This window comes from Neopsephotus bourkii, unplaced genomic scaffold (genome assembly GCF_033783945.1).
Source record: "Neopsephotus bourkii isolate Nb327-2 ecotype Australia unplaced genomic scaffold, CSIRO-AGI_Nbou_v1 NB_457, whole genome shotgun sequence".
NCBI lineage: Eukaryota > Metazoa > Chordata > Aves > Psittaciformes > Psittacidae > Neopsephotus > Neopsephotus bourkii.
In genome coordinates this window covers 2,009,199-2,024,539 of record NW_026900959.1, presented here as the reverse complement: position 1 = coordinate 2,024,539, position 15,341 = coordinate 2,009,199, and the positions used below count along the sequence as shown (strand labels likewise).

Here is a 15,341-nt window from a genome sequence, read left to right as displayed (position 1 = left end):
GCATGGGGTCCCCAGAGAAGCTGTGGCTGCCCCATCCCTGGCAGTGCTCAATCCAGGTTGGACACAGGGCTTGGAGCAAGCTGCTCCAGTGGAAGGGGTCCCTGCCATTGGAACTGGAGGAGCTTTAAGCTCCCTTCCAACCCAAACCACTCCATGATTCTATGAGAAGCCACAGCAGCTGCTGAGCCTCTCCAGCAAGCACAGGATCCAGGTTGGATCTAGGCTGGTTCCTAGTGGGAAAGCACAGTTAAAAGGGCGATTAAAGCATTGCCTGTGCATAACCTTCCCCTTGCCCTTGGGTGGCCAGCATCCACTGGCTAGATGCGTTAAATCAAAACAATACCAGTACTAAACCAGGGGCATAGGCAAAGCAGGCAGCAGCTAATGGGCACACAGTGGGGAGCACATCCCATCCCATCCCATCCCATCCCATCCCATCCCATCCCATCCCATCCCATCCCATCCCATCCCATCCCATCCCATCCCATCCCATCCCATCCCATCCCCGATCTCCACTGCACCACAAAGGGGAAGGAATAAACCAATCCCGGCTACTACCTTCCAGAACAAAAGAGAGTCACCGGAGTGCTTCGCAAGGCTGCAACTCCACTCTGAAGCAGTAAATATCTCTATTAGCATCGTGATGCCACTTGGCTAATTATGGCTGTCTGGGTGAAACCTCTACAAAACAACCCTGTGCAAGTGATGTCTATTCAGCAATTATATATTTTGCTGTTCTAGTTCACAATTTGAGATAATCTTTCCTCATTTCTGAATCTTTGCCTTTTAATATGGTGCTGGGGGGGGATTAAATGCATAAGCAGGAACAAAAGATGAGAGGTATGGATCATCTCCGAGCTTTGCAGCCCATGCATTACAACCCCACAGCAAACTGTTGCCACCAAGATTTCTTGCCTCCCCACGAGGCCCAGCCTGCAAAACAGGGGGGACACAGCAACAACTGCGTGCTTTGAACACTAAGAGCTGCTGGGGGGGTTATTCTGCTTAGGAGATGTGATGGGGACGAAGCAAACACGTTGGGGAGCGATGGGTCGGTGCCGTTCACCGCCATGGGTTACCGGTTACCCCCGCTCCTGCTGCACCGAAGCGATCCAGAACTGGTGCGTTCCTTCCCTGCTCGCTCGTTTCTGCTGAGCGAGAGAAAGCTGGGGCTGTGTTTGGGGTGTGAAATCCCTTGAAATCCTGTTCCTGAAGAGCGCGAGCTGAGTCACAGCCGGAGCCTTCCCACCACACCGCAGGGCTGCAGGAGCATCCCGGCCCCAAGCCCCGTCCCAGCGAGGTCACCGGGAGTTTGGGAAGGGGATGGGGTTCAGCTGGGAGGGAGGAGGGGGAATTACTGCAGGGAAAGGGTGGGAAGAGCTTAAAGTAGGGAAGAAAGTGTGGGTGGAGAGAATCCTGCAAGCTTCTCCTGAGGGATGCTCAGGAACCCCAGGGAGGGGAAGGTGGGAGAAGCTGTGGCCAATTCTCTCTGAAGTTTCCCCAGCAATGTCATATATTTACTCGGCTTTTCCATGTGCAAACCCAGGGCCACACACACCAAAGCAGCTCATGCTCCTCTGGATGCACAGGAGAGTTGCAGGCAGGGGAGGGAATAAAGCTCAATGAGGTCCGTAGGGAGCCGGAGTTTCAAACATGGAGCTCCCACTCCTCCTCTCCACCAGTCCCCTGAAACGGAGGCACAGAGGAATTGCCAGTGTGAATCAGACCAAATCACTGCTAACTTAGGGAGGTGATGGTCCCTTTGGACCATGCAGGACATCAAACCCCCAGACAGGGGCTTCCATCTGAACATCACCTTGCAACCCCTTATCAAGTCCCAGAAGACCCCTCACATTCCCTGGGATGCTGTGGATCCAGGGGCTGGGGAGGGAGGCAAGGAAGGATGGACAAGGAGCATGCAAGGGAAGGGAAGGGAGAACTGAATGTGCTCGCTCACACTGTGGTCTGGAGGTTGGTTACAGAGGAAAAACAATGCCCAGGCACCATCAGAATCCACCACACACAGGGACCCACAAGTCCCAGTGTGGTACGAACTGGTGGCACCGGTACCGCCACTGTCACACCAGCAACTCAATCCATGGTTAGTCAGAAGTGCCCACTTCCCATGGAAAGTTTTGGGCTCTTTTTAAGCAAGCCCAGGCAGAGCAGGCACTGGAGCTCTGCACACTGCATTGCCACCTGAACTCTCAACGTTCCCTTTCTCACTGCCCTTAGCAAGTGAATGGGAGTGAGCATCTCCATGGCTGGAGCATCTCCTCCCCATCACTCCTTGTGCAGCTGTGGCTGCCCCATCCCTGGCAGTGCTCAAGGCCAGGTTGGACACAGGGGTTGGAGCACCCTGCTCTAGGGGAAGGTGTCCCTGTCCATGGCAGGTATTGGAGCTGGATAAGCTTTAAGGCCCCTTCCAACCCAAACCATTCCAGATTCTATGATTCTATGCAGTGCTGTGCACATCCACGCCACAAACCCCAAACCCGGGCACCAGCACCACGCATCTCACAACTTTGGCTGTCCTAAAGGCCATCAAAAGCTGCAAAGCCACGGCCACAGGGGCTGCCCTGGATGCAGCCCTCGGAGCAGCGGGATCCCAGCCCTGCCCAGGTGAGGAAGGCAGCCCCGGGTTAGCCGTGAATCCCGAGCATCGCTCCGGATTCCTCCCTGTACTACACGGTGTCCATGGCAACCGCAGGCACCATCCCACCCCGTCCCCCCCACCCTGCCTCATAGCAACGGCTCCAAACAGCGCGAAGGCAAAGGAGGGAGGGGGGGGAAGAAGGGAAAAAATTATTCAAACGGATCACAAACAGCTTCTGTCGAGGGAGCCGCGGTGCCAAAGCCTGCTCCGGGTTCTGTGCTTGGGGGAGGCGAGAGGGGAGGTCACAGGGTGCTGAGAGGAGCAAGAAGTCCCTCAGAAACAGCCCCAGCGCGCTCCCACCTGCATTTCAACCCCATCCCTGTGACTTCAGGTGTGAGGCCATGCAGGGATGAGCCCCTGCAGTGGGGCAGAAGGAGCAAAGGGATGGGAACAGCCACACTGTGGTGCTCCGGGGGAGCGCAGGGATGGGAGGCACCCTCCTTGCCCCCAGTGCAGGGTACCCGGCTCCTCGGCGCAGGGGCTGCTGTCTCCTTGCATCTCGCAGGGAGCCGAGCGTGGTGTCAGTGTGGAAGCGGCTCCAGGAATGCAGTCCGAATCCACTCTCCCACCCATCCCAAGATGAGCACGAGAAAAAAATATATAATGATATTTTACTCACCCATCAAAAGAAAATTACTCACGCCAGGCGCGTAGGCGAGCACAATTCTGCAGGGCTGTTTTAGGCCCTGACTCTGCTACAAAAATACCCATTTTCAGTGAAGCCTGGTTGTGAAACACGGTTGGGGCTCAAGCAGAACACTGGGGTTTAGCTGCTGGGGCAAAGAAGGTGGGAAAGGGATCAGCAGAACTAAGCTAACCTGCTGATCGCAGCGCCAGGACCCAGCTCCCATCCCTTTGCTTTCATCCTGGGCTGTTGCATGGGTGCTGCACGTGGCCGCAGCGTGCAGGGAGGTGTTTGGGAGCAGCGTGCACCTTGCTCACTGCCCTGGTATCCACTTGCTTCATCCAACCTCATTTTATCCCGTGCTCATCTCCAGCTCCCGGTATCGTTGATACTGGGAGGAATTGGGGACGCTGCCATTGACCAAGTTGGGATTTGCTGGGATCAAAAAACCCCATCAATATTGATTCACTGGAAAGAAAACAGTGCCTTGGGCTGTGTTTTGCATCCCAGCTGCCCAACGTGGCCACAGCACAGCTCCAGAACACGGAAACCACCATGAACAAGCAACAACCCCACTCTCCCGCTGCCAGGCAGCTACGCCTGCTCCTCCCCACACTCTCCCCTTGCTAGGGAAGGTGTCAATCCATCCTTCCTGAGAGGGGCAGCTCCTCTTCACCTCCACCCCCAAACACCTCAAGCAAACACGCTCCCATTGACTCTGCGTTGTGTCTGGTGCCAACCTGGGGAGTTAAACAGCACAAAACCAGTTCAAACCCTGGCTTTAAACCCTTGCCAGCTCCTCAGGCCACTCAGCAAGAGCACCCTGCCAAGAGGCATATGGTTTAGGAGGCCAGTGACAGCAACCCCCTGCAGAGCAAGGATGCAACAACCCCCCCCATGCCTCACCATCAACATCTGCCCCACATCCTTCCTCCTGCAGTAAACAGCAGCGGTGCCCAGGCCACGCCAGGATAACCCCTTCCCGCTTGTGAAATCACCTGCGGGAACTGGGCAAGGGAGAACAGGAGCTCTTTGGGAGGCTGGGGACGAGCTGCTGCAACACTTGGGTTTACGTGGTTCCATGAGGCTTAAAATAGCCTTTGGTGGTCACAAATGAGACACTTGTGGCAACAGAGGGTGTGGATGCAGTAAAGCCATCACCTCATTTCTCTTTGGTGCTTAAAAGGGAGGGATGGCCAAGGTAATCACTGGAAGATTTTCCTCTCTCCTCCAAAACACACGGCCACGGGGGAGCGGGGAGGGCAGCGGGGATGAGGATGCGCTCCCGAGATCCCAATTCACAGCGCAGAAGCCGAAGGGAAGGCACCAAGCTCTGCTGAGATGCAGAAAACATCTCATCTGTCCATGCGAGGCTGTTTCCAAAACAAGCCTCCTCCTGCTCTAAATAAAGCTTAGCCTAGAAAGACAGCACTGCCTAGTTGCCTAGGTGCGGGAGTCGGGAATTTGGGGGTTTAATCCAGTCTCTGCCACCGGCTTTACGCTCTGGAGCAAACTCTCCCTGTGTTGGTACACGGGGTGCTGCTGTGTCCTGACAGAGAGCCCAGCCCACCTGGGGCAAGGGAAAGGAAAGGATTATCCATGCACAATTCCACCCCGAACACAAAGCAGCCTCCTTGCCCTTTGGGGACCCCTCACACCAGCCTCTGCGGGTACCGAGCACTCCAGAGGCCAAACCAGAGGCAGAGACTGCAGGAGCTGCAAGGCCAGGGCCGAGGAGAAGCCTCCGGCCTCTTGATGGCTGCAGGAGCCTAAAGGGGGCTCAGTGGGTGCTGAGCTGGGTGCCAGGGTGCTCGTGGGCGCAGAGGGACGCACGAGACACAGGCACGTGCCCTGAGCACTCCCGTTGTGCTGCACAACGCTGGCTCCTTCCGCAGCCATGGCCATGTCCTGCTCTGCCCCCTGCCCCTGGCACAACGGGCGCACGTCACGCCAGGCCTGCTCCCACTGAACTCCGGCTTATCCCAGTGAATGGGGCCATTGATGCCGGGCGGGAGCTGCAGGGCTGGGAGGGGGATTGCAGCCGGGCCATGCTGCGGGGTCCCAGCCCCGCGTCAGAGCAGCCATGGCACCCCCGGGACTGACGCTGCTGGAGAAGAAAGGGGCTCAGATCCCAGTGAATTCCCCTCCTCCAGCACTGACCTTTCCTTCCTCCCCAGCAGCTGCGGGCAGAACCATGCAACCGCTCAGCAAAAGGCACAGGCAACGGTCCCCAGGCCTGGTGCGGCCGAGGGACATCGGGAAGTGTCGATGCTCTGGGTAACACCTGATGAACCCCTCCTGTGAAGGGAATGCTCCTCTCTCACGTATGGGCCCTGCAGCTGCATCCACCCCGGAGCTCAGCAGGGAGCCAGGGCAAAAGGCAGCTCCAAGCCCCCCCTTGACCAGCGCTGCCTCCAACCACGGCTGCTCTGGGCTGGGTAAAGCAGAACCACAGGAACCTGGTGGAGAACGGTGGCTTTTTAACCAAAAGGCCCCATTGTATCAGTCCCTGTGTGCGGGCCACAGAAACAGAACCAACCAGGCTGGAAAAGACCTCACCCAGCCCAACCCTCACCCCAGCACTGCCAAGGCCACCCCTAACCCATGGCACTGAGGTCTCGGCCCCATGGGGTGTGAACACTGCAGGGCCGGTGCCTGCAGCCCTGCCCTGGGCAGCCTGTTCCAATGCCTGAGCACCCTCTGGGGCAGGAATTGTTCCTCAGCTCCATCTGAACCTGCCCTGGTGCAGCTTGAGGCCGGTTCCTCTTGCTTAAGTATTCCCAACCACAACTCCCCCTGCTCCCAGCCCTCACATCGCCTTTAACTCCCGCCCTGGTGGACTCAAGCGGAGACCTTCAGGGAAGCAGAAGCCCCCTCTCTCCTTACCCCACCACATCCCTCCCGTCCCATCCCGGCGCTGGCTCTATGGGGCTCCCCAGGGATGCGGAATCAGGCTCTTGGGATTCATTTTTAACGCTCCTTTAAGAAAGCAGCGGGGAAGAGGCCCAAAGGCAGCAGGCAAAGGCCCGAGCCTGCTTCAAACACACGCAGGACCCATTGGATTGACAACAACCAAGCTTTACTTCCATGGACCCGGGCGGGTTCACATCGCTCCAGAGCCGTGGGGCTCCTCCGGAGGTCACCCAGCGCCAGGAACGTGTCCGTGGTGGCTCTGGGATGGCTCCAGAGGGGGAGACTCCATCACACCCCCCCCCCCGGGACAGCCTGTGCCGGGCCCCGCCACCCTCACGCGAAGGGACTCTTGTTCTGGTCCAGTTTATGGCCCCTGCTCCTTGGCCTGCCCCGTGCTCCCGGCACCTCCGCTCCGCACGGCCGGGACCCGCTCAGGCCGCAATGCGGGCCCAGCTCCCGCAGCCTCTCCTCAAAGCGACGCCGCAGAGCCCGGAGCACCCCCGCGGGCGGCGCCTCCATCCCCGGGGCTGCGGCGAGGGGCCCTGCGCTCAGCGCCCACCGCTGCCTGCGGACACGCACCGGGGCCCGGCCGCGCTACCACCGGGCCCGCCGGCGCCAGGCCCCGGCCTGGAGGCCCCAGCACCGCAGCGCCGATGGCGAGGGCCGGACCGGGCCGGGCCCCCCCAGCAGTGCCGGGAGCGGGGGGCCCGGTCCGGAGCGGGAGAACCGGGGCGCGGCGCGGCCGGGCCGGGCCTGCGGGACCCGCACTCACCAGCTCATGGCTCCCCTCGCCGCTCGACCGGAAGTGCCGCTCGCCTCGGCTCCGCCCCTTCCGGCAGCGCAGCCACTGGGCGGGAGGAACAGGGGAGCGTGATGTCGGGACGGGCGTGACGTCACGGGGCAGAGGGGAGCGGGGAAAGGGGGAGAAAAGGGGTGAAAACGGTGAAAAACGGTGAAAAACGGTGAAAAAACGGTGGAAATCCTCTGGGAATGGGGTTGGCATCAAAGCAGCGGGGCGGGGAGCGCCCTGGAGAGCGGGGTGGGCAGGAGCATCCCTGGGTGAGAAGAGGGACCAGGAGCATCCTGATGTAGGCAGGGGCATGGGAAGGGGATGCTCAGGAGCACCCCGGGGTGGGGAAAGGGCAAGAGGTGCCCAGGAGCACCCTGCGATGGGCAGGGACGCAGGGAAGGGGGTGCTCGGGAGCACCCCAAGGTGGGTGCGGGATGGGGGGGGACAGGGGTGTCCCAGCTGGGCAGACCCAAGGCGGTGGAGCAGGGATGTGCAGTGCTTTCAGAGGGGCAGCAGCACCCAGGTTTGGGGAGAACCCCCCCATCCCCATCCTCAGGGGGCTGGGCAGCTGTGACCAAACCCCCCCCATGTCCTCAGCACCGGCCCTGTCAGCCACCACCGTGGGGTGAAGGAAAGCACCCCCAGAGCTCTGGGTGCCCTCGGGGCCCCCATTGCCACTGGCAGCGCGGTGCCAGCACGTGCCTCTGCACAGGACCCAGGGAGGAGGCCTGGGATGGGTGCCAGGGGTGGTTTATCCATGAGCAGGTGGAGGTAAACAGCGGTGATTACAGCCAGGGAGGATGATGCTAAACTGGGAAGGTGCCACCGACACCGGTGAGGACAGGGATAAGCCGGAAAGGAGCAGGAGACGGAGACAGGGCTGGGTGGGCACTCAGGGGATGGTGTCCATGGACCCCCCTGCACACAGGAGAAGGAGCCGAGGTGATGGAGAGAGGAGGTTGAAGGTGGCACCAAGGAATCAGTTTGGGGGTGCTTTTGGATGGGTTCAGAGCAAACCCCGAGGGGAGGCAGCCGGGAGGACCCCACTGCATCCCGGCCAAGGTGGGAGGAAGAGGAGGGATGGAGCGAGGCTGGTGCCAGGGTGGGTTTGCTGGTAGGACACGGTGCTGGTCCTGGCTGCTGTTCCCACCGCGATGGCCCACGTTGGTGCAGAGGATGCAGCGAGGAAGAGCGGGGACAGGCGGGTCCTGGGTGTCCCGATGGCTGTGGGGCTCAGGGAGCACATTCCATGGGGGCTCTGCCCCGTGTGTCCCCACGTGCCGGGGGGGGATCATCTGGGATTCTCCTCCAGAACTCAGCCACGAGCAGAGGTCGGAGCCTTGGCTGGGAATGTGGGGATGGATCCGTCCGGCAGCGGCACGGGGCAGGAAACCCTGACACCATCCAGGCCTTCTGCTGCAGGCATCTCCTGCCAGGGGGGAGCTGAGGAGGTCAGGGAGAGATCCCACCAACGTCCGTGGCACCGGCATCTCCCGGGTGCGCACCTGGAGCCTGGATTCGGGTCCTCGTTGCTCCCATGGGGCCGGGCTCTCGGTGCTCCTCCTTGGAGCGCTCCTGGATGTCCACATCCGCGGGGAGGAGCGAGGCGCTGCCATCGAGGGGGCAGAAGCAGCGGGGTCCGGAGCTGTGGCTGCAGCCCCTTCCCTCCTCCCCAGCGCGCAGGGAGCCCGCAGCCGGGATGCAGAGCGCCGTGTTTCCGTAGCAACCAGCGGGGTTGGTGCGAGGTGCCGCACGCTCTCGCCACGCGTTTCGCCACCCAAGGGTGCTCCTCAACCTTCCTGCTCCGGGTAAGGGACTCCCGAGTGGCAGAGCGGGTCCGCAGTGTGGCGCCGGGGCCGGGACATCCCGTTCACACCCGGTGGGCTCCTTCCCTGCTCCTTATCACAGTGTTGGAGCAAGCATCGCCGTGGCACAGCGATGGGGGTGATGTGGTCTTTGCCGTGCCACTGCCTGCCCCGTGCCCAGCATCTCCAATGCCCTCCAGCACAAGGCACCAGTGGAGATGGACCCAATCACCGGCACCACCGCAGCACCCATGGGTGATGCTGGAGGCCATGGTGGCTCTCCCCACACCATCACCTGCATGCGCGGTGGCTCCAGCTCCTACACATCCACTTGGCTTGTCCAGGCCATGCAAGGGGACAGAGCAGGGACTGGTGGCTCCAAACCCAACACAACCCCTGGGTGCTGAGGGATGCTCAGAGCACCAAGGGAAGGGCAGCCCTGGCTCACGCTGAGCCCACGCCTGGTCCAGGGGCTGATCCAGCCTCGTCTCAATGGTCAACAAAAGGCTCAACCACCCAGGAATCCACTCCAGGACACAGGAGCCCCCCCAGGGCAGCACCCATGAGCCCCAGCACCACAAGATGCCGTTGCTGGATGAGCCAGGGGTGCTCCGAGTCGCCCCAGGCACCGTCTGCCCCCAGGTTCTCCATGATATTAAAGCTTCTCCCTGGGAGCAGCGGCTCCTCCGGGGCCTGCCTGTGGGTGCGCATCAGAAGGCAGGAAACCGGATGGCGGTGCCAGTGCTTCCACAGGCCGGGAATGCCGGGAAAGCCCACGGTACTGACGCTGGATGCCAGCACTGCCAGCAGTCCCTAGGGAATGGGGTGCTTCCAACACAACAGAGCCTGTGCAGCTTGAAGGACCCTCCGCATCCTCCAGCACATTCCCAGCTCCAGGAGAACCAGGGCTTCCTGGGGCAGGATTCAACCACCCATGCGCCTGCTCCACGCATCCATCGCCTCATCCTTGCTCCTTCTCCCACCCATCCCTCGTGCCCGTACAAGCACTGGCGCTGGATCCGGTGGTTATTGATAACCGGAGTGGCCTGGCCCGGCCCCGTTCCCATGGCGGCTCTGCAGCGGGGCGCTGGGGCGGCGGTACCGGGAGCGATCCTCTTTCGCCCGCCGTTATCCGACGGATGCGGCGCGCCGGCAGAACGGTGCCGGGATCAAGGCGGCGGCGGCGGCGGTGGCGGCGCGACAAGGGGCAGGAATAAGACGCAAGGTCAAGGGCAAGTCAAGGACACGGAGGATTTGGGGGTCCCGTGGGACAAGGGGGGGATGTGAGGATGGAGCCGGTCGCCTTCGGGGTCACCCAGTGTCCTGGAATGGTGGAGTCACGGCGGCGTCCTGCGAACAGAACTGAAGGAGAAGGGGGGGCTGAGAGAAGGTTGGGTTGGTGCAAAATCAATCATACCAAAAAGAACCCATAAAACACAACACTGATGGGGGGAAAGCACAAACAGGCTCCAAAGTCACCCCTAAAGCAGCACAACAGCCCCAGTCCTGCCCGTCCCAAGTCACTTGAACACCCCCTGCCAGAGGAGCAAACTTCTTCCTGCTCTTTCCAAACCAATCTCCATCCTTTCTGAGCAAAGGAAAAGAAAGATCTTGACTCCGGCTTTTGATTGTCAGCAAACACAATATATTTACTGCATTAGCATTTGCTCACAGTGCAAATGGTACAACAATACATCAGTTCCAGGGTCGGAGTCGGATTTTGTTTCCCTTAAAAACGCTGTGTGCATCGACGAGCATCTCCGCGTGACGACATGACAAAGGAGCAAATGAAATGTGTGTGAAAATTATCACCTTTTCACGATATCAAGCATCATTTTTTTGCCTTTGAACCTTAGTATAAGGTACTATAAATCCAAGAAATAAAAACATCCACAAAATATATTACATCTGGTGTGATTTTTTTTTTCATCTTTTTTTTTTTTGTGTGGGTTTTTTTTTTGTGTTTTTTTTTTTTTCTCTGAGTACTCAACTTTATACAAAAGTCTCTCAAAAAATATCATTCCCTTTAGGTTTGTGTGGCGAAACCTGATTGTGGTCGGTGTGGTTTTATAATGTAGTTCCTCTCCGTTCACGGCTGCGTTCTCTCCCTTCGCTTTATTTCCTATACCTCTAGAATGTGGCGTGTGTGTGTGTGTGTGTGGTTTATTTTTCACATGCAGACATCAAACCTGGATAGCACGACCTTTTGGCAACAAAGAGTAGTATTTTTTATAGCTTTTTTTCAAAGTCATTATTCTTAATTCTTAATGAATCCTTATTTTTGCTTCTTTTAGCTTAAATGTCTGAGCACAGATTGATTAAAACAAAAGAAGAAAAAAATCAGAGCAGTCATGCAATGACATGCACATACCAGAAGGAGAAAGGAAAAGAAAAATGGGAAATAAGAGGACTAATTGATTATTTTGCCTCCTCCGGACTCGGTTGGCTTTAAAGTGACCAAATAAAAGCAACGTTTCCAGAGCTCACATTATCAAAAGTAGGCGGTAAAATCCTGGGGTGGGTTTTGGGGTTATTTTGAGGCGTTTCTGGACAGAATTTCCCTTCTGATGAAAAAGAAATCAATAATAATAATAATAATAACAATACAAAATGAAAAGGGGGAGGGGAAATAAGAAACCAACAAACCCAAAAGCCGCTGCCGGGACGTCGCTCCCCGCCGGGGGACCCGCAGCCCCCCCCGCCCCGCCAGCCCCGCTTACCTCCGATGGGAGCCGGTGCTTGGGAACAGGGAGAGGGGGAGCGGGGAGAGGGCCGGGGGGCAGAGGGGAGCCGGGGGGGCTCCGTCCATCCATCCCCGCCCGGCAGCGGGAGGTGCGGCTCGGGTCCAAGGAGGGCCCGATCCTGCCCAGCCCGGCCCCGGGGATGCGGCAGCCGGGGATCCAGGTCAGCCGGGATCCCTCGGGGTATGGAAGCCGGGCAGCCCGGATCAGGGCCGAGCGAAGGGGGGGTGGGCTGGACCCGGGACATGCGGGATCCGGGAGGTGCGGGATCCAGATGGACTGGACCCGGGAGGTGCGGGATCCAGATGGACTGGACCCGGGAAGTGCGGGATCCGGGAGGTGCGGGATCCAGATGGACTGGACCCGGGAAGTGCGGGATCCAGGCAGGCTGGACCGAGGAGGTGTGGGATCCGGGAGGTGAGGGATCCAGGCAGGCTGGACCCAGGAGGTGTGGGATCTGGGAGGTGAGGGATCCAGGCAGGCTGGACCCGGGAGGTGAGGGATCCAGGAAGTGCAAGATCCAGATGGACTGGACCCAGGAGATGCAGGATCCAGGAGGTGCAGGATCCAGATGGACTGGACCCAGGAGATGCGGGATCTGGGAGAGCTGGGTCTGGGCAATCCGGGTGTGGGTAATCCGGGTGCAGGCAGTGCAGGATCTGAGCACCGGGGTGCGGGCAGCAGGGATCCGGGTGCAGACATTCCGGGATCTAGGCAGTGCAGGGTCCTGTCGATCCAAGTGCAGGCAGGATCCGGGTGTGGGCAGCCTGGACCCGGTCAATCCGGGTGCGGGTGGCGTGGACCCGCACAGCACAACCCCCCGGCACCCTAAAGCTGGGCGACGAGGCCGCTGCGGAGAGAAGAGGGGGTGCCACCAAACTGCTCCCCACGGTCCCTTCAAGCGCACGTGGTGACCGCGGGAGCGAGGGCGACGGGGGGCGAGGAGGTGGCGGCAGCGGTGGCGGGGGGCACGGCGGGGGGCTGCCCGCCCGAGCCCTTGTCGGCCTTCTTCTCCTTCTGCTTGAGGTGGATCTTGGCGTGCCGCTTGCGCTCGTCGGAGCGGGCGAACTTGCGGCCGCAGAACTCGCAGGCGAAGGGCTTCTCGCCGGTGTGGGTGCGGATGTGGGTGGTGAGGTGGTCGCTGCGGCTGAAGCTCCGCATGCAGATGCGGCACTGGAAGGGTTTGTGGCCCGTGTGGATGCGGAGGTGCCGGGTGAGCTCGTCGGAGCGGGAGAAGCGGCGGTCGCAACCCTCGGCGGGGCAGGCGTGGGGCCGCTCGTGGAGGGGCGTCTTGCTGGGCCGGTTGGGATACTTGCGGGGTCGGATGGGCTTGAGGGTGAGGGGTGGCTGCGGCAGCCCCCCGAAACCCGGGTGGATCTGCTTGTCCTTGAAGGCCTTGATGGTCTCCAGCGGGGTGATGGGGGGCGGGTTGACGCGGATGGGGTCCAAGCTCTGGAAGGGTTTGTGCTCCGTGATGGTGCCCATGTCGTTGGGGTGGTGGTAGAGGTTATAGTCTGGGATCATGGGGAAGAGGTTGCTGTCCAAGGCGGGTTTGGCCGCCTGGTAATCCTGGGGGGAGTAGGTGAGGCCGGGGTTGCTTTGAGGGTCGTGGAAGGAGACGGGCTCCGGGTAGAGGTCACTGCAGGAGGAGTAGGGCGGCAGCGCGGGGTACATCTGGTCCACCTCGCCCTGCGGAGGCCCCATGCTGCCCGCCGAGCTCTGCGTGCTGGTGAGCGCGCCCGAGGACGGCGGCACCCCCAGGATGCCGGCGCTCATCAGGCTGATGATGTTGTCCTGGCACCAGTTGGAGGGCGAGTCGAAAGCGAATTTCCCCAGGTAGGTGACAGTCTTGTTGCCCGGGGCCGGTTGAAAAGTGCCCGAATAAGAGGACAATTCCTGGCCGGCTTTTTCGTTCGCTAAACCAATGTCCATAACATTATCTGCAAAGTGCGAGAGAAACGGGGCAGGGTGAGCCGGGAGGGCCGAGACGCCCCGGGGGGATGCACCGGGGATGCACCGGGCCCGCTCCTCCCTTCCCTTCGCCGCTCCCCGCATCCCCCGGCGCTGGCTGCCGGGGCCGGGCTGCCGAGGGAGGAGGGGTCCCCACCGGTGGGACCCGGGGGGGGGACGGAGGTACCTGCGGCTACAGGTAGGCTTCCTCCCCGTCCAGCCCCGGCGGCGCTGGGCACTCCGCGGAGCCGGTTGCGGCCGCCGGCGCCGTTACCGACTCGCAGCCTTCCCTGTGCCCATCCCCGGGGAAACACGAGCTGGAGGGGGGGGGGATGTTTAACCCCGTGGGGCTCCGCGTGGGAGCAGGGACCCCCCTCCCCAACCCCGCACCCCGGGAAAGCCGATGCCGCGTCCCGCGGAGCCCACGCTGCTGCGGGCTCGGGCTGGTGGTGGGGGGGGAACGGGCACGGCCACGCGTGTCCGCGGTGCCTCCGCATCCCGGAGGATCCCGGTGCGGGCGGCTGAGCCCTTCCGCGCTGCGGGGCTCCGGCTTTCCCCCTTCCACCCCCCACCCCCCCCCGGTCCCCGTGTCCTCCTCCTCCCCACGGAACCCGGCCCCGTACCTGCGGCGGCGGCTCGGCAGCAGCTCCGCGGAGCCCTGCAGCGATCGCGCCGAGCCACGGCGAGGAAAGGGGTGGGTGGGTGCGGGGGGGGGGACGCTCCCCAGCCCCAGCGCTTCCCTTCTTCCCTTCCCTCCGAGGCTCCATGACACCCTTCCCATAGCGTCCTCCTCCTCGCCCCACCGCTCCCCCCCCCTTCTTCTTCTCCCATTTCCCCCCCCCCCCCTTTTTCTTTTACCTGCAGCCATCTGGTTGTAGTGAGCCACCGAGTCGCTGCTGCTGGAGAAGATATTCAAAGAGTTGGGGATCTCCTCTGGGTACAGATTGTCAGGCAATTGGTTCATCAAAGTGTTCATGGTCCCCGGCAGCTTCTCCAGTAGTTTGCCTGTCATAGCACTGGAGGAAAAGGCTGGATCAACGTGGCTCCGAGCTCAGCTCCCGAGGAAACAACATCCGAGTGGCAAATCCGTGCGAGGGGAATCATGCGAGAGAAAAAGTTGGGGGGGTGGGGGGGGGAGTGGAGGGGGTGGGGGGGCGGAGGAGGAGGGGGTGCCGGGGAGGGGGGGGTGCGGTGCTCCGTGGGTCCCTGGTGGTGTTTCCTCGACGGGGGGGTCTGGCTGGCAGATGTTGGTTGTAGAAGCGGGTGGGAGGATTTAACCCCTCCTCTCCTCTCCTCTCCCCCCCCCGTTCCCTCCCTCCCTCCCTCCCTCGGCTCCGTTCGCAGGTTCCCTCCGCTGCCGCCCGACTGCTCCGCCGGGGACTCCGCAGCCCATTTATCCGGGCGGCGGGAGCGCTCCGTGACGTAGCTGCCCATATATGGACAGACAAAGCCGAGCCGAGGCCGAGACGTCACAATGGAAGCTCCGCACAATGGAACATTAGAAAGCAGGAAGCGGGGCCGGCGCGCGCGGGGACGGGCAACGGGGAGAGCGGTACCGGACACACCGGGTACCGGACGCACCGGGAAACTTGTGCCGGGCAATGGGCACCGGGCAACCTGCACCGGGTACCGGGTACAGGACACACCGGGCAGAGGGTACCGGACACACCGGGAACCGGATATCAGACACACCGGGCACCGGGCAACCTGCACCGGGTACCGGACACATCGGGCACCGGGCAACCTGCACCGGGCACCGGGTACCGGACACACCGGGAACCGGATACCCGATAGACCGGGCACCGGGTAACCTGCACCGGGTACCGGACACACCGGGCACCGGGTACCGGGCAAGCCGCAC

The 15,341-nt window shown here is 61.2% G+C and overlaps 3 protein-coding genes across 6 annotated transcripts in view; 1 reads left to right on the top strand and 2 right to left on the bottom strand.

The window, feature by feature from the left end:
* The window catches only part of PPP3CC (protein phosphatase 3 catalytic subunit gamma), an 81,015-nt gene extending 74,072 nt beyond the window's left edge, over nucleotides 1-6,943 (top strand). The window contains exon 16 of the mRNA XM_061349765.1: nucleotides 6,934-6,943. The gene's annotated coding sequence lies outside the window, so the exon portion shown is untranslated. The remainder of the gene's footprint in view (nucleotides 1-6,933) is intronic.
* BIN3 (bridging integrator 3) overlaps nucleotides 1-7,022 on the bottom strand; it is a 32,643-nt gene extending 25,621 nt beyond the window's left edge. The window contains exon 1 of one of the 2 annotated variants that reach the window (XM_061349771.1): nucleotides 6,967-7,022. In XM_061349771.1, the coding sequence (XP_061205755.1) occupies nucleotides 6,967-6,974 (8 nt within the window). In that variant the 5' untranslated portion in view covers nucleotides 6,975-7,022. Of the gene's footprint in view, nucleotides 1-1,521; nucleotides 1,704-6,966 lie in introns of those variants that run through there. The other variant, XM_061349770.1, reaches the window with a different exon arrangement.
* Nucleotides 7,023-10,411: 3,389 nt separating this feature from the next.
* EGR3 (early growth response 3) lies at nucleotides 10,412-15,060 on the bottom strand. Of its 3 annotated transcripts, none has more exons than XM_061349767.1 (2): nucleotides 14,339-15,060; nucleotides 10,412-13,470 (listed from the first exon to the last, which is right to left on the bottom strand). In XM_061349767.1, the coding sequence occupies exons 1-2, from the start codon at nucleotides 14,490-14,492 to the stop codon at nucleotides 12,428-12,430; spliced, it is 1,197 nt and encodes a 398-aa protein (XP_061205751.1). In that variant the 5' UTR covers nucleotides 14,493-15,060; the 3' UTR covers nucleotides 10,412-12,427. The 3 variants fall into 3 exon arrangements, with proteins under 3 accessions (XP_061205751.1, XP_061205753.1, XP_061205750.1); XM_061349769.1 differs by lacking the exon at nucleotides 14,339-15,060 and adding an exon at nucleotides 14,104-14,244; XM_061349766.1 differs by lacking the exon at nucleotides 14,339-15,060 and adding an exon at nucleotides 13,668-14,066.
* Between the last annotated feature and the right edge of the window lie 281 nt (nucleotides 15,061-15,341).